The 24,875-nt window shown below is 39.3% G+C and overlaps 1 protein-coding gene and 1 long non-coding RNA gene across 2 annotated transcripts in view; one reads left to right on the forward strand and one right to left on the reverse strand.

The window, feature by feature from the left end:
* The first annotated feature begins 720 nt into the window (after positions 1–720).
* Positions 721–1,701, forward strand: LOC137079173 (uncharacterized). The gene is made up of 2 exons (XR_010905410.1): positions 721–854; positions 1,322–1,701. It is a non-coding gene; the product is annotated as an uncharacterized lncRNA (long non-coding RNA).
* A 9,348-nt stretch (positions 1,702–11,049) lies between these two features.
* Positions 11,050–24,875, reverse strand: part of LOC137078284 (atrial natriuretic peptide receptor 2) — a 31,780-nt gene continuing 17,954 nt past the window's right edge. The window contains exons 16-23 of the mRNA XM_067445451.1: positions 22,484–22,603; positions 22,305–22,398; positions 19,274–19,361; positions 18,780–18,919; positions 16,840–16,992; positions 15,422–15,520; positions 15,210–15,301; positions 11,050–12,033 (exon numbers count right to left, since the gene is read on the reverse strand). Coding sequence (XP_067301552.1) covers positions 11,830–12,033; positions 15,210–15,301; positions 15,422–15,520; positions 16,840–16,992; positions 18,780–18,919; positions 19,274–19,361; positions 22,305–22,398; positions 22,484–22,603 — 990 coding nt within the window. The 3' untranslated portion in view covers positions 11,050–11,829. The remainder of the gene's footprint in view (positions 12,034–15,209; positions 15,302–15,421; positions 15,521–16,839; positions 16,993–18,779; positions 18,920–19,273; positions 19,362–22,304; positions 22,399–22,483; positions 22,604–24,875) is intronic.

Raw genomic sequence — 24,875 nt, forward strand, 5'->3', positions numbered from 1 at the left:
TCTTTCTTTCTTTCTTTCTTTCTTTCTTTCTTTCTTTCTAATATATAAACTACATTTATATCTTAAAATATAAAGAAAATAAATAAATTGTCTAGTATATATTGTTCTTGAACAGCAAATGCAGAAATTCGCCTGTACATTTTTTTTTTTGTAAAAAAACAAAACAAAACAAAACAAAAAACCCAACAACAACAAACAATAATAAAAAAACCCAATGCTTTTGTAAATCATAATTTTGGCTTATGATATACTATGATAAATTATGATATACTAAGTCACATTTATGAGATAAAATGTTGAAACTATGGTAAACTATGTCATAATTAAAATATGAAAATCATAATTATACCTTAAAAAGTCGAAATTATGGCATACTAAGATATGAAAATCATAATTATACCTTACAAAGTCGAAATTATTACATACTTAGATTTGAAAATCATAATTATACATTAAAAAGTCGAAATTATGACATACTAAGAAATGAAAATCACAATTATACCTTTAAAAGTAGAAATAAAATTAAAAAAAGGACAAAACTATTTTAAATCATGAGTCTAAATTATCACACAACTGTCTTTTTATTTGCCAAACGTATGATTTTTTTCTAATGTGGTGAAAATTATGCATTTATAGCCTATAGTTTTGTTTATTTATTTATTTTAAAAAAACGTAATTTCTTCTGCAGTTTGAACTGGCCGACTTCCGGTTGTTGTCATGTGTTTCCGGTCGGGATTCGATGTTATCTGCGCTAACCGAGTGCTTTGAGTTTGTAGTTTATATGTAAGATTAAAATAAACAGACATAAAACGATGCTCGCCAGTCGACGCTGTTTGGACAGAATATTCTCTTTCGTAAGTATCAGAAAATACAGCAGCTCATTAAATTATTATTTTTGAGGATAAATAGCTATAGTTAGTTACTTTACGACCATGACATGATTCGATACAGTTGCGTTGCTATTTTATTAATGTTTTAAGAATTTATATTTTAGTATTAATATTTTATACATCGCAGCTTTACTCCAATGAACAAAAACGGTAATGGTTTTAGATAAATATAAAAAGACTAGATGCTATCTTATTATACTTGTTTAATACTAGCTGCTGAACTAGATGAAGAATTCTTGTTTGAAGAAGATTCATTACAATGAAGAAGTTTGTAATGAACCGTGAAGAGCTCTATATATATAATTATCATATCATATATATAAGATATATATATATATATATATATATATATATATATATATATATATATATATATATATATATATATTTTAATATGATTTGATGTCAGTTAACGTTTATTTCTAATAAAGGTACTTCTGGCCGTGGTTCTGCTGTCCTGGGGCTTCGTCATCTACGGCACACGAATCGCTGCTCAATGGGAACTGGAAAAAAGAGGACAGATCAATCAACAGCAGACATGACAGATGATTGACAGTCCGACAGATGATTGACAGTTCGACAGATGGACTTCAGTCGGTACGGAGTACAGACTCATCTAAAGCCCATATCAGTGGAAAAACCTTCCCAAAAACCCTTGTGGAGATCTAGGATAAATCAGCATCACAAATGGGTTTAGAATTTCTTGTATATACTGTGTGATTTATTTATAAAACCTAAAGTTTTTCATTTGTTTCATTCAATGATGTAAATACTTGTATTTTATTTATTTAAATAAATGTATTTTAAACAGGCGTTTCATATTTTTTTAATGTAGTGATTTAATTTAGATCTGACAATTTATATTTTGGTAAGATGCAAATAAATAACTATGAAACAATATAATGAATAAAAACCTTTTCCACAGGACTTCAATTTTGAAATATTTTTTTTATTTTTATTTTTATTAATATATAAATATTTTTCTTTATACCCGATACTGTATTTTTGGTCAAATCTGAAGGGAAAAAAAAGTAATTTAATGGGGGGGGGGACGACGACGACGACGACGACGACTAGATATATAGATATGTTTTTTAATTTATATATATATATATATCATTTGTTTCATTCCATAATGTATTTACATTATGGAATGAAACGAATGATATATATATATATATATATATGTATATATATATATATATATATAAAATCAATCAATTTTTTTTCCAATAAAAAAAATATTTAAAAATACGGCCAGAATATGTTGAAAAATATGAAATTCACAAACAATTTTTTAAAACTTTTTTTTTTCAGGTGAAAACTCCCTTAAACACTTACATTTTGATATATTTTTCAAACAAAAAGGTATTTTTATGAAAGTTTTTCTTTAAATCCGACCCTGTATTTCTGCTACACTATCCGGCCACTAGGTGGTGTAGTGCACTAGACATGCACACTACACTGGGCTCCAGTGGAGGGCTGAGGAAATTAACGTGGAATATTCCAGCATGCTGTCTATTATTTATTGGTTCGGTGAGTGTTCATGCAAAAGACAGTAAACATAAGACAGAACGGAAACAAGTCTTAGAAAGCGAATACAAATAAATTAACTGGTCAAAAGATATAGTCATTAAGTAATGCTGCTAGTGCTTTACGTTTCATTGAGATAATATTGGAGTTTTTATTAACATGTTTTTATTTTTTATGTTTTAAAATCTTATTTTGTGTTGTAATTTTCACTTTAAAAAATAAAATGAACGTACGAGTACACACGTCATGGCCCTGAAGCGCGAATCTCAGCCATTTTAATTTCAACGGTTATTTGACGTCTGAGGAGAATCGATCTTCTTCCATCTTTTTAGTTTTAGTAGGCTAAGTAAAGTTAGATTAAATACAAATTAAATGTTAACTTTGTCAACAGCTGAAGATTGTAGCTAAATCAATTTTTATTATGTTTTTGTTAGAAACTACGTTCTTGATGTTTCATTAAATGTTTCTTTTCTTTAACGCTCCAGTATGCGTTTGAGCTACACTAGCCCGATCTCGTGTAGTTTGTGATGCAGGTTTGCGGATCTCCGAGGCTTTCATGTGTCTGCTTCTCGTGTCCTCTCTCTGTGATGTTAATGAAATGATTGAGTGAATGGCTCTTTTGTGCTCGTGCGGTGCTCACGCATTTCATTAGCAAGACCCTTCAGACGGCCTGATTAATCCTCTCAGCACAGAGAAGCACTCAGCCCGCGTCTCTTTCACATTTATAATTGTGTGTGTGTGTGTGTGTGTGTGTGTGTGTGTGTGTGTGTGTGTGTGTGTGTGTGTCACGTCTGCAGCATAAAACTGTTGGACTGAGGTCTATGTCTGTATATGATGCTATACAACTAATCTACAGAATATCGCCCAATATGTCGTTTCACACACAATATGGACAGTTACATATATTGCCAAAAGTATTGGGCCGCCCCTCCAAATCACTGAGTTCAGGTGTTCAATTCCTTCATCCCCACCACTAGGCCTGCAGACGCTTCTACACACATTAGTGAAAGAATAGGTCGCTCTCAGGAGCTCAGTGAACTCAAGCGTGGTGCCGTGATAGGTTGCCACCTGTGCAATAAGTCCATTCCTGACATTTCCTCACTACTAAATATTCCACGCTCAACTGTTAGTGGGATGATAAAGTGGAAGCGATTGGGAACAAAAACTCAGCCATTAAGTCAAATCCCAGAGCAGGGTCAGCACATGCTGAGGGTCACAGTGCGCAGAAGTCACCAACTTTCTGCAGAGTCAACAGCTCCAGACCTCCAGACTTCCGTGGCCTTCAGATGAGCTCAAGAACAGTGTAGAGAGCTTCATGGAATGGGTTTCCATGGCCGAGCAGCTCATCCAAGCTTTACATCACCAAGATCAATGCAAAACGTGGGATTGCAATGGAGTAAAGCAGCCGCCACTGGACTCTAGAGCAGTGAGACGTGTTCTCTGGAGTGACCAATCACGCTTCAGTCTGACAATCCCATGGACGAGTCTGGGTTTGGGGGTCGCCACGACAACGGGACTTGCCTGACTGCTTTTTGCCAAGTGTAAAGCTTGGTGGAGGGGGGATTGTGGTGTGGGGTGGTTTTTCAGAGCATGGGGTTGGCCCCTTAGTTCCAGTGAAAAGAACTTAAAATGCTTAAATGAATGAGGCACTGATATGTACTACTGTACACCCAAATGCTTCAGCACACCAAGACATTTTGGACAATTTCATGCTCCCAACTTTGTGGGAACAGTTCGGGGACGGCCCGTTCCTGTCCCAACATGACTGCGCTCCAGTGCACAAAGCGTCGGTCCATAAAGACATGGATGAGGAGTTTGGTGTGGAGGAACTTGACTGGCCTGCACAGAGTCCTGAGCTCAACCCGATAGAACAGCTTTGGGATGAATTAGAGCGGAGACTGAGAGCCAGGCCTTCTCGTCCAACATCAGTGCCTGACCTCACAAATGAGCTTCTAGAAGAATGGTCAGAAATCCCCATAAACACACTCCTAAACCTTGAGGAAAGCCTTCCCAGAAGAGCTGGAGCTGTTAGAGAGGGTGGGCCGACTCCAGATTAAACCCTACGGATTAACAATGGGATGGCATCAGGGGCGTAGCCATCTTTTCAGAAGTGAGGGGGACAGATTTTTTTTTTTTTTTTGGACCAATATAATTTATTGCATCTCTTGCTTTTAATTGGGCAAGATATCAAATACACTGCTGAACAATAACCACTAATTAATATCTATAATATTATTCTCCTATTTTTTGTGCCAATTTTATGATTGGTTTATATACTACAAACACTTGTGTATATACTATCAACACACTGTTATGATTATTATCAGTTGTGCTGCTCATGGTGCTGCTTAATTTTTGTGGAAACCATCTAAATATTTGTGGTAAAATTAAAAAAGAGAGAAATTAATACTTTTGTTGATCAGACATGCATTAAATTGATCACAAGTGATATTTTTAATATTACAAAAGATAATAATTTATTTAATAAATGCAAATAAATGCTATCGATTGAACTTTCTATTCATTAAAGAATACTTAATAGAATAAGGCTATCATGGTTTCCACAACATTTTTAAGCAGCACAACTGTTTTCAACACAGATAATAATCATAAATGTCTCTTGATTATAAAATCATCATATGAGAGTGATTAGTGAAGGATCATGTGACACTGAAGACTGGAGTAATGATGATGATAAATTCAGCTTTGATCACAGGAATAAATTACTATATTCACATAGGAAAAAAGCTGTTTTATTTGTAATATTTCAAAATATTACTATTTTTGATTACATAAATGCAGCCTTGGTGAGCAGAAGATACTAAACATTAAAAGCTGCATTATTCATATGATAGCCTATACTTTATTGTCAATAAATAGCCTTGAGATGACTTGAAAAACACACATAAAGCATATATTGTCGCAATCGTCTGATTGTCGTCGTCACGTTTCATAACTCATAGCGATTGTTTTCCTTCAGCTGCAGCTCCAGCGTGACTGGATATTACCTCTACGAATCCGCTTTTGACATTCTGTGAGAGCCTCCTCATATTTAGATGCGAATAAAATGACAGGTCATGCATAGATTATTTTTTGTCTCTGAATTTAAATCTTGATTGGTTTCTATGTAAATACACTTGCCCGTGACCTCAAGAAGCGCGCAATCAACCCAGATTAAAGAAAGCTGTTTTTAGCGTCCCTGTTAACTTGCCCGCCCCCGCGCAGGGTAACGCCGGTTCGAATCCCGCTCGGAGCGGGTTGACTAGGATCGGTGAGACCCAGTAAAAGTGCGGGGGACGAAACTACATTTTATTAAAAGTGAGGGGGACACGTCCCCCGCGTAATCTACGCCCATGGATGGCATTAAAGTTCACGTGCATGTTCAGGCAGACGTCCCAAAACTTTTGGCAATAGAGTGGGTTTCTTTAATTTTTTTACGCATTACTTGCATACATCATCAGCAATGGTTCTCTTCTGCTTACCAAACCTTCTTTTTAATTGATAAAAAATACAGTAAAACAATGAAATATTATAATTTAAAATAACTGAATATATATTAAAACGCAATTTGTTGCTATTTAGAATTTTTAAAAGTACGAAATAATGTACAAATCTATAGTTTAAATGTCTATCTATCTATCTATCTATCTATCTATCTATCTATCTATCTATCTATCTATCTATCTATCTATCTATCTATCTATCTATCTATCTATCTATCTATCTAATCATCCAGCCGCTCATCCAGCCGCTCATCCATCCATCCATCCATCCATCCATCCATCCACACACACATGCGTCACAGTCATCTGCTGAAGAGCTTCTCATTCAGATCAACACCTGGGTCCATATTCTCTCTCTGTTAGCCAGATGCTGTTTATCCTTCTCTTCACCATGCATTCATTTATTATGTATGCATATGTTTGCATATTTGTGTGTAAATACAAAAAGTTTCAGAGTGTATTTGCTATGTCAATGGCATGAATGCATGTTTGAAACATTGAAGTTTAACACACTGTTTTAATACTGTTGGGGTTATATTTGAATGTTTTGTAAAATCTATTTTGCTCACCAAGACTGTATATATTTGACCAGAAATACTGTACAAAATAGTGAAATATTATTATAATGTAAATCAGCTGTTCTCTATGTGAATATACAGTAAAGTGTGATTTATTCCTGTGATCAAAGCTGAGTTTATCATCATTACTCCAGTCTTCAGAGTCACATGATCCTTCACTAATCACTCTCAGATGAGGATCTGATCATCAACACACAGTTATGATTATTAATAGTGAACACTTCATATTTTGTGGAAGGAATCAATTGGCATGGTTTAAATCGTACTTATCTGACCGTGATCAGTTTGTAGCAGTAAATGAAGAGATGTCACACCGATCACAAGTTCAGTATGGGGTACCGCAAGGCTCAGTGTTAGGACCGTTGCTCTTCACCCTGTATATGCTACCACTGGGAGATATCATTAGGAAACATGGCGTTAGTTTTCATTGTTATGCTGACGATACTCAGCTCTATATTTCCTCACGCCCTGATGAAACCTACCAGTTCACAAGATTAACAGAATGCATAGCTGATATAAAGAATTAGGTGAATAGTAATTTCCTGCAACTTAATTCAGATAAAACTGAATTTTTAATTATTGGACAGAAAAGCTCCACAAGTAGTAACCTAGAATAATAACGCTGATTAATAACCGTTCAAATCTTTATTTGAGGTTTGAAAACAAACCCGGAAGAGAAGCCAATGCTGAATAAAGTCGTAGTTTTTGTTATTTTTGGACCCAAATGTATTTTGGATGCTTCAAGAGACTCTAATTAACCCACTGATGTCTCATATGGACTACTGTGATGATGTTTTTATTCCCTTTCTGGACATGGACAGTATAGTGTGCATACACTTGAATACGCTCTCGGACTAAATATAAAATATCTTAAACTGTGTGTGAAGATGAACGGAGGTCTTACGGGTGTGGAGCGACATTAGGGGGAGGAGTTAATGACAGACATTTCATTTTTGGGTCAACTAACACTTTAACACATTATACCCCATCACGTCGATTGCGGTCTCAAAACTCTGGCCAGTTGATCAAACCTAGAATATCTAAATCAACTGCAGGCGGTCGATCCTTTTCCTATTTAGCTCCTAAACTCTGGAATAGTCTTCCTAGCACTGTTCGGGAAGCTCTTTACTATGGCCTACACATAAAACATGATCAACTTCTATTATTCAAATCAGTTAAATGATTGTTAGGCTGCATTAACTAGGTCAGCCGGAACCGGGAACACTTCCCATAACACCTAATGTACTCGTCACCATAGATATCCATAATAAAGGCTAGATGTCTTACGGCGGAGTCACCATCGTCATCACCGGCGGCCATCTTGTCACAGGCAAGCTTTCTGTCGGGCTCTGAGGAACCTGATGTAAGGTGAGTGATCTGTACGAACATGAATACTCTTATCTCGCCGAAATCTTGACGGATTTACAAATGGTTTGGTTTCTTACAAACGTTATTAACATGGCTACAAATCTGGATGCTTTAACACGTTGAAGTTGCAGCTTTTCGTTTCGATAAACGACTTAATCGTGCAGCTTGTGTATCACGGCTAACTTACGTGAACGTTATCAAGGCTGAGACCACAATCGAGCTGTTCAATTATATAGGTTTATTGACACCAATAACGATTTTATGACAACCAATCTTTTGTCTAGTTAAAATAAACTTAGTTTGCATTTTTTTTTGTACATTTTTTAAAATACAAATTATTTATTATATATAATAAATTAGCTATAGCTAGCTCTGGAAAAAAATTCAGAGCTGTATATGTGTGTATTCGGTACACAGTTTTAGTAGCCTATATATTGATTTAACATAAATACCTTGTGTGTGTGTGTGTGTGTGTGTGTGTGTGTGTGTATATTCATTGCACCTATCTGTTCTGTTCAATGTTACTTTCATATTGAAGTCCAAGGTTATAATTATTCATAAGTATGTAGTGTCATAACTACATCTCTGACGTTTATAACAAACGAAACAGTTTGAAAATCGGTTGAAATTTGAGCAAGTTATGGTTATTTAAAAGTAATTTCACCATTAAAACACACTGTTACGAGTGAGCGAGCTGCCTGTGACAAGATGGCCGCCAGCTGCGGACGGCGACCTCTATTGGCCGACAGCGCGCACGAGACATCTAGCCTTTATTATGTAAATTTATGCTCGTTACATCATAAGCAGAAACACATCTACGCTAATGTCAGTCTCTCTGTTTATCCCTGAAGTGTCTGCAGAGAGCGTTATTTTCCTGTTAGCTGCTTTAAAACAATCTGTATTGTAAAAAGTGCGCGATATAAATAAAGGTTTATAAAAATGCAGCCTATATTCTGAATAAAAGTATTACTTTTATTTTTTAAATCTTACTGACCTCAAACAGAGTTTCATAATGTAATATAACATGAAAATAACATTTTACACATCATTATATGCATTTATGTTTTTTTATTATTATTAATAACTATCTATTACCAGCATTATTTACTTTTATTCAATCTTTCGCCATTGTTCTGATGATACAAACATCAACTGATAAAAAGAAAACACAGAAGAAACGATTACAGTTATTAAAGTTAGTTTCTCTAACCAATGACTAACATTAGATAACTACAGTATTTTACTAAACTTCATATTACACAGACCTCTCACTCTATTTACGCTGAGAAACAAAGTCAATCTGAAAGAACTCGTTATGGTAAAACTGTTCTACACAAGGAGAAAGTCTTAAATGATTGCGTAATACTTTTCTGTATGTTTATGAGCTGCTTAATTCATACAATGCAATTAAAATGAAACATAAAATGAATTATAATATGATGGAAACCCATAAAAGGAGCCCAAATACGCTACGAGTCAAACGTTTTCAAACTGTAAGACTTTGTAATGTTTTTAGTTAAACATTAAAAGGTTTAAGTCTCTTCTCCTCACCAAGGCTGCATTTATGTAATTAGAAGAAATACAAAAAAGCTGTAATATTGTGAAATGTTATTAAAATATAAAATAAATTTTCTATGTGAATATATAGTAAAGTGTGATTTATTCCTGTGATCAAAGCTGAATTTATCATCATTACTCCAGTCTGAAATATAAAGCTTTTGTAACATTGTACTACCTTTTACATGTTTTGGGTCAGTAATATCGTATTTTATTTATTTGTTTGGTTAAGAACTTAAAGAAATAAATACATTTATTTGCATTAAATTGATCAAGTGACAGTATAGACATTTATAATGTTGCAAAGCTTTATATATCAGAGAAAAGCTGTTCTTTTGAACTTTCTATTCATCAAAGAATCCTAAAAACAACTGTTTTCATCACTGATAATAATCATAACTGTGTGTTGATGATCAGATCCTCATCTGAGAGTGATTAGTGAAGGATCATGTGACTCTGAAGACTGGAGTAATGATGATAAATTCAGCTTTGAGCACAGGAATAAATCACACTTTACTGTATATTCACACAGAGAAGTTATTTTATATTTTAATAATATTTTACAATATTCAACATGACATCATAACTTTGCGTAAACACACACACCACTGTCTAAAGCCAAGTGGTGTGTTATCTGTATGAATTTTGAGCTATCCGCGTGTAAATCTATGCCAAAACGAACCATTATGTTTGTGTGTGTGTGTGTGTGTGTGTATGTGTGTCTCCACAATGTAAATGGATTTATAAACAAACTAAATTAAGTTTTTTTGAAAATGTAAAAATGCAGAATGTTTCCTGTGATGGGTAGGTTTAGGGGCAGTGTGTGTGTGATGGGTAGGTTTAGGGGCAGTGTGTGTGTGATGGGTAGGTTTAGGGGCAGTGTGTGTGTGATGGGTAGGTTTAGGGGCAGTGTGTGTGTGATGGGTAGGTTTAGGGGCAGTGTGTGTGTGTGATGGGTAGGTTTAGGGGCAGTGTGTGTGTGATGGGTAGGTTTAGGGGCAGTGTGTGTGTGTGATGGGTAGGTTTAGGGGCAGTGAGAGTGTGTAATGGGTAGGTTTAGGGGCAGTGTGTGTGTGTGTGTGTGTGTGATGGGTAGGTTTAGGGGCAGTGTGTGTGTGATGGGTAGGTTTAGGAGCAGTGTGTGTGTGTGTGTGTGTGTGTGTGTGTGTGTGTGTGTGTGTGTGTGTGTGTGTGTGTGTGTGATGGGTAGGTTTAGGGGCAGTGTGTGTGTGATGGGTAGGTTTAGGGGCAGTGTGTGTGTGTGATGGGTAGGTTTAGGGGCAGTGTGTGTGTGATGGGTAGGTTTAGGGGCAGTGTGTGTGTGTGTGTGTGTGATGGGTAGGTTTAGGGGCAGTGAGAGTGTGTGATGGGTAGGTTTAGGGGCAGTGTGTGTGTGTGTGATGGGTAGGTTTAGGGGCAGTGTGTGTGTGTGTGTGATGGGTAGGTTTAGGGGCAGTGTGTGTGTGATGGGTAGGTTTAGGGGCAGTGAGAGTGTGTGTGTGTGTGTGTGTGTGTGTGTGTGTGATGGGTAGGTTTAGGGGCAGTGAGAGTGTGTGTGTGTGATGGGTAGGTTTAGGGGCAGTGTGTGTGTGATGGGTAGGTTTAGGGGCAGTGTGTGTGTGTGTGTGTGTGTGTGTGTGTGTGTGTGTGTGTGATGGGTAGGTTTGGGGGCAGTGTGTGTGTGTGTGATGGGTAGGTTTAGGGGCAGTGTGTGTGTGATGGGTAGGTTTAGGGGCAGTGTGTGTGTGTGTGTGTGTGTGTGTGTGTGTGTGTGTGTGTGTGTGTGTGTGATGGGTAGGTTTAGGGGCAGTGTGTGTGTGTGATGGGTAGGTTTAGGGGCAGTGTGTGTGTGTGTGTGATGGGTAGGTTTAGGGGCAGTGTGTGTGTGTGATGGGTAGGTTTAGGGGCAGTGTGTGTGTGTGTGTGTGTGTGTGTGTGATGGGTAGGTTTAGGGGCAGTGTGTGTGTGTGATGGGTAGGTTTAGGGGCAGTGTGTGTGTGTGTGTGATGGGTAGGTTTAGGGGCAGTGTGTGTGTGTGATGGGTAGGTTTAGGGGCAGTGTGTGTGTGTGTGTGTGATGGGTAGGTTTAGGGGCAGTGTGTGTGTGTGATGGGTAGGTTTAGGGGCAGTGTGTGTGTGTGTGTTATGGGTAGGTTTAGCGATTAAGCATCTTGATAGCACGCAAAAATAGCATACGAATTGGCGTGTCATACATACGCCATTTCATAAGCTCAGTCTGCAATATTACAGCTTTCTGTATTTCTAATAACACAAATGCACCCTCGGTGAGCAGAAGAGGCTTCTTTAAAAACATAAAAAATAAAACGTAAGACCGGTAGTGTAAGCGCCTGACAGAACTCTATGATTCTATTCGTAACCTGTTGTTCTGAGCACAGACCGGCTAAAGTTCAGAAGTGTGTTCATGTGTGTGTGTGTCACACAGGAAGTCAGTGCTGTTGGAGCTGCTGAGGACTCCGGGGATACTGGAGTAATCCTCTTTCTGGAGCCTCTCACACTCCTGCAGGCTCACGGGTTTCTTCCCATCTTTACTGGGAGCTGAAGAATTTTTCCCTTCCAGCCAATAAGTCACCATGTCACCTTTACCCTGAGAAAACACAAGTGGAGTTTATATATTTAGCGCTTTTCCCAATACAGAATGTTTCAAATACAATATTTACAATGTTACAATTGTTTATATTTTTGAAACATTTGTCAACATTGCAATATTATAACACTGTAAACATTGTATTTGAAACATTGTAAAAATGTAAGTTCGAACCGCTAATATTGTAAACATTGTAGCAGATTTCAAATACAATGTTAACAATGCTTTGATTTTTACTGTTTAAAATACAATGTTATAGTTTTACAATGTATTTGAAACATTGACATTGTATTTGGAACATTGTGTTACTTATTTGAAACATGTTACGATGTTTACAATATTTCAAATAAATTTACAATGTATTTTTCTTTACTTTCAATTTAAATTGCCTTTAAAACACTAATGTATTTTAAACTGAATGTTTCAAATAAACTGTAACACTCATTTGAAACACTGTAAAATTGTAATGTTTCAAATACAGTGTTTACAGTTACAATGTCAAAATGTTTCAAACACAATAATGTTACAATTTTACAACGAAGCATTGTAAACATTTGAAACACTGTAACATTGAAACTTATTTAAAACATGTTACAACATTTACAATGTTTCAAAAAAATGTTTTTACAATGTATTTGAAACATTGTAACTTTGTAAACATTGTATTTGAAACAATTTAACAGTGTAAACATTTGAAACATTATAACTGCATATTAAAAAAGGCATAACGTTTAAAAAAAAACTGTAAAATTGTAATGTTTCAAAGACAGTGTTTGAAGTTACCAGGGTTTTTTTGTGTACAATTTTAAACACTGTAACATAAAACTTATTTAAAACACGTTACTATATTTTAAAATCTATGTGTGACCACAAAACCAGTCATACAGGTCACTTTTTCAAAAATAAAAATGTATACATAATTCACGGGACATTATATTTACTTAATATCCTAATGATTTTTGGCGTATAAGAACAATTTATAATTTTTACCCACACAAATGTATAGTTGACTATTGCCACCGTGCCACTTATGACTGGTCTTGTGGTCCAGGGTCACATATTTTTATGTATGAAAAAACATTTAAGTGTGACATTATAAATACTTCATACTCTTTCCAAACTTAAATTGACTATACTTAATGCTGGATGTATAAACCTGAAGAACATTTTCCATTAAAAATTATTTGTATACTTTCAAACAACTTTCAAGATAATTGTATGTAAGCAGCTCATGCACTCCGTTAAGAACCGCAGGGAGCGAGATAAAGGGGACTATTGGTGGACTATAGTGACTTTAGTAGACTTTAACCATTTGTTTTGTCTTTTTAGTCCCTGAAATTGCCCCTGGGGGACTCCAGTTTGAAAACCCCTGCTGTAATTAACCCACTGATGTCTCATATGGACTACTTTGATGATGTTTTTATTCCCTTTCTGGACATGGACAGTATAGTGTGCATACACTTGAATACGCTCTCAGACTAAATACAGGGAGTGCAGAATTATAAGGCAAATGAGTATTTTGACCACATCATCCTCGTTATGCATGTTGTCTTACTCCAAGCTGTATAGGCTGGAAAGTCTACTACCAATTAAGCATATTAGGTGATGTGCATCTCTGTAATGAGAAGGGGTGTGGTCTAATGACATCAACACCCTATATCAGGTGTGCATAATTATTAGGCAACTTCCTTTCCTTTGGCAAAATGGGTCAAAAGAAGGACTTGACAGGCTCAGAAAAGTCAAAAATAGTGAGATATATTGCAAAGGGATGCAGCAGTCTTAAAATAGCCAAGCTTCTGAAGCGTGATCATCGAACAATCAAGCGTTTCATTCAAAATAGTCAACAGGGTCGCAAGAAGCGTGCGGAAAAACCAAGGCGCAAAATAACTGCCCGTGAACTGAGAAAAGTCAAGCGTGCAGCTGCCAAGATGCCACTTGCCACCAGTTTGGCCATATTTCAGAGCTGCAACATCACTGGAGTGCCCAAAAGCACAAGGTGTGCAATACTCAGAGACATGGCCAAGGTAAGAAAGGCAGAAAGTCGACCACCACTGAACAAGACACACAAGCTGAAACGTCAAGACTGGGCCAAGAAATATCTCAAGACTGATTTTTCTAAGGTTTTATGGACTGATGAAATGAGAGTGAGTCTTGATGGGCCAGATGGATGGGCCCGTGGCTGGATTGGTAAAGGGCAGAGAGCTCCAGTCCGACTCAGACGCCAGCAAGGTGGAGGTGGAGTACTGGTTTGGGCTGGTATCATCAAAGATGAGCTTGTGGGGCCTTTTCGGGTTGAGGATGGAGTCAAGCTCAACTCCCAGTCCTACTGCCAGTTTCTGGAAGACACCTTCTTCAAGCAGTGGTACAGGAAGAAGTCTGCATCCTTCAAGAAAAACATGATTTTCATGCAGGACAATGCTCCATCACACGCGTCCAAGTACTCCACAGCGTGGCTGGCAAGAAAGGATATAAAAGAAGAAAATCTAATGATATGGCCTCCTTGTTCACCTGATCTAAACCCCATTGAGAACCTGTGGTCCATCATCAAATGTGCGATTTACAAGGAGGGAAAACAGGACACCTCTCTGAACAGTGTCTGGGAGGCTGTGGTTGCTGCTGCACGCAATGTTGATGGTGAACAGATCAAAACACTGACAGAATCCATGGATGGCAGGCTTTTGAGTGGCCTTGCAAAGAAAGGTGGCTATATTGGTCACTGATTTGTTTTTGTTTGGTTTTTGAATGTCAGAAATGTATATTTGTGAATGTTGAGATGTTATATTGGTTTCACTGGTAAAAATAAATAATTGAAATGGGTATAAATTTGTTTTTTGTTAAGTTGCCTAATAATTATGCACAGTAATAGTCACCTGCACACACAGATATCCCCCTAAAATAGCTAAAACTAAAACATCCAAAAATATTCAGCTTTGATATTAATGAGTTTGTGTTCATTGAGAACATGGTTGTTGTTCAATAATAAAATTAATACTCAAAAATACAACTTGCCTAATAATTCTGCACTCCCTGTATAAAATATCTTAAACTGTGTGTGAAGATGAACGGAGGTCTTACGGGTGTGGAACGACATTAGGGGGAGGAGTTAATGACGACATTTCATTTTTGGGTGAACTAACCCTTGAAATTGTGCTGTTGAGAACAGGAGTGTGTCTCACCTTCACTTGTAACAGACCTCGGCAGGTGAGCAGGTATCCGCCTATCTCCTCCAGCAGGTAAAACGCACTGGAGCTGCACTGGATCTTCAGCGCTTCAGACAAAAACATCCATTCGTTTTTGGACTATTGCACTTCAGATTGCATTCAGTAATAAATGCACTATTGTAGCATTTCACATCTGTGCTGGGAACTGACACTGATGCTTTTCTTACCTTCGCTGGTCGACTCCATGCGGGACGCTGTGTTCACCGTGTCTCCAAACAGACAATATCTCGGCATCTTCGTTCCCACAACTCCTGCTACTACTGGACCTGAAGACGGCATCGGAAAGAACAAGCAACGTTCTTAAAATGTATACAATTAAACTACATTATATGATAAATATACTCCAATCAAGCATAATATTGTGTCGGTCCTCCTTTTGCTGAGCCGTCGAGGCATGGACTCCACTAGACCCCTAAAGGTGTGCTGTGGTATCTGGCACCAAGATGTTAGCAGCAGATCCTTTAAGTCCTGTGAGTTGCGAGGTGGGGCCTCCATGGATCGGACTTGTTTGTTCAGCTCATCCCACAGATGCTCGATTGGATTGAGATCTGGGGAATCTGGAGGCCGAGTCGACGCCTCAAACTGGTTGAGCTCCTCAAACCATTCCTGAAGCATTTGTGCTTTGTGTCAGGAGCATTATCCTGCTGGAAGAGCCACAGCCACCAGAATACCGTTTCCATCAAAGGCTGAACATGGTCTCAGCAATGCTTAGGTAGGTGGAGCGTGTCAAAGTAACATCCACATGGATGGAGGACCCAAGGTTTCCCAGCAGAACATTGCCCAAAGCATCACACTGCCTCCGCCGGCTCGCCTTCTTCCCATAGTGCATCCTGGGGCCATGTGTTCCCCAGGTAAGACACACACACACACCCGGCCATCCACGTGATGTAAAAGAAAATGTGATTCCTCAGACCAGGCCACCTTCTTCCATTGCTCCGTGGTCCAGTTCTGATGCTCACGTGCCACTGTTGGTGCTTTCGGTGGGGTCAGAGGTCACCCGGACTGGTCAGCGGCTATGCCGCCCCATACGCAACAAAATTAGATGCTCTGTGTATTCTGACAGCTTTCTATCAGAACCAGCATTAACTTCTGGAGCAGTTTGAGCTCCAGTAGCTCGTCTGTTTGATCGGACCACACGGGCCAGCCTTCGCTCCCCACGTGCATCAATGAGCCTTGGCCGCCCATGACCCTGTGGCCGGTTCTCCACTGGTCCTTCCTTGGAGCACTTTTGATAGATACTGACCACTGCAGACCGGGAACAGCCCACAAGAGCTGCAGTTTTGGAGATGCTCTGACCCAGTCGTCTAGCCGTCACAATCTGGCCCTTGTCAAACTCGCTCAAATCCTTACGCTTGCCCATTTCTCCTGCTTCACACACATCAACTCTGAGGACAAAATGTTCACTTGCTGCCTAATATATCCCACCCACTAACAGGAGCCGTGATGAAGAGATCATCAGTGTTACTCACGTCATAATGTTATGCCTGATCGGTGTATATCTATATCTTTAAGGTTAAACACAAACAGATTGGGTTAAGATATTCCAGATGCTCAAAGTGACTTTAATTGTAGGTTTAATGTGGACCTGAGTGTATCCCAGCGCGGATCTGGAGCTGGGTTTGTGGTCTGTGGGGGATTCTGAAGGTCTTGCAGACGGACACCAGGTCCAGAGCCATGCTGGCGATCTCAGAGGCGTGCAGGATCCCGTTCTCACTCGGCACACCGGACACCACCATATCTGCGGTACACAACAAAATAAATAAACATCACTCGTATCCATGGCCATCGAACCCAATGTCTGAACCACTTTTTAAGACCAATGATATTGGACCCACTCACTTTTATCGTCTCTAATTTATCTGTTTACCGAAAATAAATGTCTTTCCGATCTGATATGTGATGGGAAAAGGGAGTAGAGCGAGTGTGGCAAAAGGCGGATTCAAACCTCTGATCGATTTGCGTCAAAACCTAAAGCAATGCGTCTTACCCCTACACCATAGCCACAGTAAATAGCCCAGTGATTTCTGTATGTGTGTATGTATTTGTTTATTTAAACAGGGACAGTGTAAAATATACATTAACCCTTAAAGGAAAGATCCATTTTACCAGCTTGTAGCACTTGTGCTAATTTACACCTGCAGTCCCTGGACAGGCTGATGTAAACAAATCAAGTAAATAATACATTTATCCCTTAACAACATTAAAATAATCAAACCCTACATTCATTCTACAACATACATTTACAAATACACTATGACCTACACATTAACTATGTAAACATGTTTGTTGTGAAAGAAGCCATTTTTTGACCCGATGTGAAAAAGTGTTAAAATTCAAACATGTAATTAACTCTGTTGGCAGCTTATTCCACTGTCTGACGGCTACGTTAGAGAAAGCTGAGCCACCAAGTGCTGTTTTACATACACCCGCCCCGAACAGCCGACCGAGTGGCTCGAGACTTTGGCTGTCATTTAGTCTGGCCCAATCAATCGTTTAGTAAACGGCACTTTTTCTATCTGGACACGGAGCATAATAAACATGCAATCTGTCCATTATGTGAACCTGTTGATTTCTATGGTAGTTAAATTAATATAGTCTTTTTATTAGACTATTGGTATTGACTGGTTTGAGGTTTTTTTATTGGTATAGGCAAGGGATATGCCCTCAAACAAACCATGCAGGAAATCACATCTACAAAATAAACATTTTTATGGGGGAGAACCTCCAGACCCCCCGCAAAAAAATTGCCCTTCCATTAATATTTTTCACCAGCCGCTCTGGGACCCACCTAGCCTAGAAATCTAGACGCACCCTAGCAGCAGCAAATTTAATCTGCCCGCAAGTGTCGTCTAGCAACTCTCAATACCCTTCTGAGCTGTATTCGCCTAACTCTTGCCGGGCCAATCACATTGTGTATAGAGTCGGTGGGCGGGGCCATAATGACGACGGCCGAGTTGCGTTTGCGTGCTTCTAGTAAACACAGAAACTGGCGAACGGTGGTCTTTCGAATCAGCTTTGACCGCGACTCTGGAAGACTTGAGTAAAGCTTTTCTCTGAGAAAAGAACAAAGAACAGCACTGAAGTCATTCTTAAGAAGGGAAGATGTGTTCAGAGTTTAGCCGACCGGATACGGCGAATGTTTAATTTGTCAACGAGCTCTGCTTCACCTTCGTTGCTCTGGTTGGTTGTAGCGCTATCCTATCGCGTGCAGAGGGAGTTTGAAAGACAACCGTTTATCCGACCCTCGGATTGAGCTGTCAATGGTGAGTTTCCAGACCAAACATCTTGATGTGGGTCTGGCTTGTCAGGCTAGGACCCACCCACTTTTTATTTGGTTCCAACGCCCATGCTCATATCCATAAACACCAAACGATTGCATAGGAAACAGTCTCAACATACACTCGATATCGCATTATGAAGGCGTTTCAGGGAGTTCAGAAACAGTGGCTCTGATATAGAGAAGAACATTAAACCTCAACATTACACACTACACACAGATGAAGACAAATATGTTAAGTGACATACATGCATCGCCGATGGTCTCCACTTTATAAACATCATAGTTGTCAATGATCTCGTCAAAGGTTGTGTAGAGTTTGTTAAGGAAGTCCACCACCTGGTAAGGTGTACTAGTGCTGGACAACTGAGTGAATCCCACAATATCACTGAGAAAACCAAGAGAAGAACAGAACAATCAGAGTCTGAGTTAGTCCAGTGAGATGATTAAGAGTTGGTAACACTTTACAACGAGGCTCCACTCGTTTACATTAGTTAATGCATTAGTTAACATTACTATAATGAACAATTATATCTGTTAATAGTATTTAGTGGACCTGAGCAAACAAGAACTAACAATGAATAATTTTTATTTACCAAGATTAATAAATGCTGTAACACATGTATTGCTTATCTTTAATTATAGTTAATACATTGTAACTAATTGGACCTTATTGTTAAGAGAGAGAAAGAGTGTGTGTGTGTGTGTGTGTGTGTGTGTGTGTGTGTGTGTGTGTGTGTACCTGAAGAACACAGTAGCGCTGACGTAACTCTGGGCTTGCATTGGTTTTCCCTGTCGCAGGTCATCAGCCACCTGTTTAGGCAGCATACCTGAAACACACACACACACACGCTGTAAAACTCACAAACACACTGACGCCAATCACTGAAATACTTGTTATCTCAATGCCGTTATGATACTGTAAAAATGTTAGGATTAGGATCAGGGTTTAAAGACAATTAATATTCAGTAATATTATCAGTTTAACTGCACTGAAACTTTTGATTTTACACGCTCTTCTGATTGGATGTGATATGGGATCGCTTTGGTTGTGAGTAAAGTAAGCTTGCAAATAGACTCCGCCCACACACTACTTATTGGCTGATTTTGTATTGATTTGGTTGCGAGTGAGTGCGCTTAGAGACTCCGCCCACATGCTCTTCTGATTGTATGTGATAAGGGATCGCTTTGGTTGTGAGTGAAGTAAGCTTGCAGATAGACTCCGCCCACACTCTTCTGATTGGCTAATTTTGGATTGATTTGGTTGCGAGTGCAGTGCGCTTACAGACTCCGCCAACATGCTCTTCTGATTGGCTAATTTTGTATTGATTTGGTTGCGAGTGCAGTGCGCTTACAGAGACTCCACCCACATTCTCTTCTGATTGGCTAATTTTGTATTGATTTGGTTGCGAGTGCAGTGCGCTTACAGAGACTCCACCCACATGCTCTTCTGATTGGCTAATTTTGTATTGATTTGGTTGTGAGTGCAGTGCGCTTACAGAGACTCCGCCCACATGCTCTTCTGATTGGCTAATTTTGTATTAATTTGGTTGTGAGTGCAGTGCGCTTACAGAGACTCCACCCACATGCTCTTCTGATTGGCTAATTTTGGATTGATTTGGTTGCGAGTGCAGTGCGCTTAGACTCCGCCCACATGCTCTTCTGATTGGCTAATTTTGGATTGATTTGGTTGCGAGTGCAGTGCGCTTACAGAGACTCCGCCCACATGCTCTTCTGACTGGCTAATTTAGGATTGATTTGGTTGCGAGTGCAGTGCGCTTGTAGAGAGACCGCCCACACACTCTTCTGATTGGATGTGATAAGGGATCGCTTTGGTTGCGAGTGCAGTGCGCTTACAGAGACTCCGCCCACATGCTCTTCTGATTGGCTAATTTTGTATTGATTTGGTTGTGAGTGCAGTGCGCTTACAGAGACTCCACCCACATGCTCTTCTGATTGGCTAATTTTGGATTGATTTGGTTGCGAGTGCAGTGCGCTTAGACTCCGCCCACATGCTCTTCTGATTGGCTAATTTTGTATTGATTTGGTTGCGAGTGCAGTGCGCTTACAGAGACTCCACCCACATGCTCTTCTGATTGGCTAATTTTGGATTGATTTGGTTGTGAGTGCAGTGCGCTTACAGAGACTCCACCCACATGCTCTTCTGATTGGCTAATTTTGGATTGATTTGGTTGCGAGTGCAGTGCGCTTACAGAGACTCCAACCACATGCTCTTCTGATTGGCTAATTTTGTATTGATTTGGTTGTGAGTGCAGTGCGCTTACAGAGACTCCAACCACATGCTCTTCTGATTGGCTAATTTTGTATTGATTTGGTTGTGAGTGCAGTGCGCTTACAGAGACTCCACCCACATGCTCTTCTGATTGGCTAATTTTGGATTGATTTGGTTGCGAGTGCAGTGCGCTTACAGACTCCGCCCACATGCTCTTCTGATTGGCTAATTTTGGATTGATTTGGTTGCGAGTGCAGTGCGCTTACAGAGACTCCGCCCACATGCTCTTCTGACTGGCTAATTTAGGATTGATTTGGTTGCGAGTGCAGTGCGCTTGTAGAGAGACCGCCCACACACTCTTCTGATTGGATGTGATAAGGGATCGCTTTGGTTGCGAGTGAAGTAAGCTTGCAGATAGACTCCGCCCACACTCTACTGATTGGCTGATTTTGTATTGATTTGGTTGCGAGTGAGTGCGCTTACAGAGACTCCACCCACATGCTCTTCTGATTGGCTAATTTTGGATTAATTTGGTTGTGAGTGCAGTCCGCTTACATAGACTCCACCCACATGCTCTTCTGATTGGCTAATTTTGGATTGATTTGGTTGTGAGTGCAGTGACTCCGCTTAGAGACTCCACCCACATGCTCTTCTGATTGGCTAATTTTGGATTGATTTGGTTGTGAGTGCAGTGCGCTTACAGACTCCGCCCACATGCTCTTCTGATTGGCTAATTTTGTATTGATTTCGTTGCGAGTGCAGTGCGCTTACAGAGACTCCGCCCACATGCTCTTCTGATTGGCTAATTTTGTATTGATTTGGTTGCGAGTGCAGTGCGCTTAGAGACTCCGCCCACATGCTCTTCTGATTGGCTAATTTTGTATTGATTTCGTTGCGAGTGCAGTGCGCTTACAGAGACTCCGCCCACATGATCTTCTGATTGCACTCGCAACCAAATCAATACAAAATTAGCCAATCAGAAGATCATGTGGGCGGAGCCTCTTTGCAAGCGCACTGCACTCGCAACCAAATCAATCCAAAATCAGCCAATCAGAAGAGTGTGTGGGCGGAGCCTCTTTGCAAGTGCACTGCACTAGCAACCAAAATCAGCCAATCAGAAGAGTGTGTGGACGGTCTCTCTACAAGCGCACTGCACTCGCAACCAAATCAATACAAAATTAGCCACACACTCTTCTGATTGGCTGATTTTGGATTGATTTGGTTGTGACTGCAGTGCGCTTGCAAAGAGGCTCCGCCCACACACACTTCTGATTGGCTGATTTTGGATAGATTTGGCGAGTACAGAGCGCTTGGAGGCTCCGCCCACACACACTTCTGATTGGCTGATTTTGGATTGATTTGGTTGCGAGTGCAGTGTGCTTTTAGAGAGACCACCCACACAGTCTTCTGATTGGCTGTGATTTTAGATTGATTTGGTTGCAAGGGTATTATTATAAAAAAAAATTGTAATGTCTTGTCAATGAATCGTCACGTCATTAGTGTTAGATGTGTGTTGTGTGTAACATTAGTGTTGGTTTACTGTAAAGCAGTCTGTCGGTCTTCTGTTTCTCCAGCATCAGATCTTGCGTCCGTTCGCCGACCAGAACCTCCAGATGTTTACTGTACTTCTCCATCTACAGACCCACACACACACACTTGTTATTATCGTAAGGACATTTTATGTACATGTCTGTGTGAGAGTGTGTCTGTTGAACTGACCAGCTCCATCATCATGTCGACAGGACTGACTTTGTGCGGGTTGATTTTGTTGACAAACTTGCGGATCTGCTCAAAGGTGGGCCGGTGGGTGGGGTTATGAGCACGGCATCGACGAATCAGCTGATAGCATGAAAAAAGGAGAGAAGGAAAGAGAAAGAGAGCGCGAGAAAGAGAGAGAGAGAGAGAGAGAAAGAGAGCGAGGAGATATTATATGCAGGGGTGGGCAAAGTACACAACTTCATTACTTGAGTAAAAGTACTACTGGTCAAATATTACTCTTATTACAAGTGAAAGTACAGAAGTGTTTGTTTTCAAAAGTACTTTTTTATGCCAAAGCATTATTTTATTATTGTTGTATAAATGCACATTATGCCATCATGGTTTAAGCCAGTCAGTGACGCTCCATCTGACATACTATACGACTAACTTAAACTCATTTAAATACTTGTAGAAAAGTTACAGAGCTCTTTATAAAGCTGCTGTCACTTTAAGGCCGAATGCACGGATCCAATACACTGATACACATCTGATATTCTCTCAACTTTCCTCTTCTCTTTCTCCCAGATGTTTATATTTTAAATATTTTATAAGCAATAAATTTATAATGCACCAAGTGTATGCCAACTAAACCAGGGTATATGCAGGAATCCTGAAGTTAATTTCAATACCTTTTTAAGACTTTTTAAAGACCTTCTCAAAATATTTTAAGACCTCATCGCACTTCAAGTTCTAATCGGCAACAAACCTTTAATAAACAGTTGTAGTCGAATGTAGACTTAAAATCTCTATCGTAGGCCAATTTTGTATTGTTTATATTATCTGTATATCTGTTTATATTATTAATAGTATGTTTTACAACGTATGGAGGGCGACACATTACCTAACTGCGCATTTCGCAAAACACGACGTCACCTGTAGACGGTGCTCGCCAGGGATGGAAATTAACTTTTTTCAAAGTCTACCATTCAATGTTTTTACCAGCCACTTTTTTGTTTTTAACAAATTAATACTACAAGCTCTACAATACTTGGGCAGTTTATTTAATCTCAAGTCTCAATGAAATACTGACATTTTCACGATGATTTGTGGTCTTTTATGGCTTCCAGTTTTATGGTTGTTAGTCCCAACAATGAAACTATTCATTCTGGCATCTTTGAAGCGTGTTGACAACATACCGAGCAGAACATTGTCAGTAGGGATGCACCGAAATCACAATTCTTGGCCGAAACAAAAAAAGAAGGAGCCAAAGCCGAAAACCGAAAAATAAAATTCAAACTAGAATGTTTAACTCGACCTCACTTAAATAATAATGTACAGGCCTACTGGCCTGCAGAAAGGTACAGAAATTGAATAAAGTAATCAAATGTAAAATAACTGCATATTTAACTGTTTAAATGAAAGATTAATCCTTATTAAACTTACAAAAGCTATTCAATCAAGAGCATTGTTTAATGTCAAACTAAATATAAGGACATCACTCAGGCAGCAGTAAAGGCTACTGCACCTTTAAGACCTGAGGCAGGGATATGCGTCATCTTTCTCGACTGTGCATACTATACAGTTCACTTAAGGCATATTCAGGCTATGTCAGCTATGATACTCATCAAGATGGACATGTTGACATACTTCTTGTGTGAGTTTGTCCGTTTAAGCGCAAGACTTGAAAGAGAACTCAATATTTGCCCGCTGTGAGACTCGCGCGCGCTCTCGGATGATGCACAGCGTCAGATCTTCTCTCAGCGCGCGCGAGTCTCACAGCGCGTCTTCACGCGAGTGATGACGGAGAAAACGACTGGTCATATGCGCACATTCAGCAGCACTCGCATGCATTGAACAACGTTTACAAAGAGGTGAAACAGCTCGGTAGGTGAAGCGAGTTTACCGCCACAACTCAAAATCAGCCGCGTCTGGCTGGTGGCGCTGCTAATGTCCATCCCTGGCGCGCGCGCTCCGAGCCGATCTCAGACTGAGCACCCCGTTGTTTTTTAATACTTATGGGGATGAAAATAAATATATTCATAAATACTTTTTGGAGTCAAACTCTTTTGACAAAGCTTGAACAAAATACTTTTAAAATTTAAGACTTTATAAAGCCGCGATAAGACTTTTTAATACTTTATAAGGGTCTTAATTTTCCCAAAATTGATTTATCACCTTTTAAGACTTTTCAAGACCCCGCGGATACCCTGTAAACTAATCTTGATTTTTTTTAAACTAAAAACATACTTTCAAAGTACGGCTATGGATGCACACACTGTGCCTAAGAACCGGCTTCTTCCAATTTGCTATGAACTGATCAGTGTTGAAAAAAAGTTGAGAAAACGTATATGACCCTATAAGAGTGATTCCTGATAGACTGTCTGAAACATCAACACCAAAAAAACGTTTAAAG

This window comes from Pseudorasbora parva, chromosome 6 (genome assembly GCF_024679245.1).
Source record: "Pseudorasbora parva isolate DD20220531a chromosome 6, ASM2467924v1, whole genome shotgun sequence".
Lineage (NCBI taxonomy): Eukaryota > Metazoa > Chordata > Actinopteri > Cypriniformes > Gobionidae > Pseudorasbora > Pseudorasbora parva.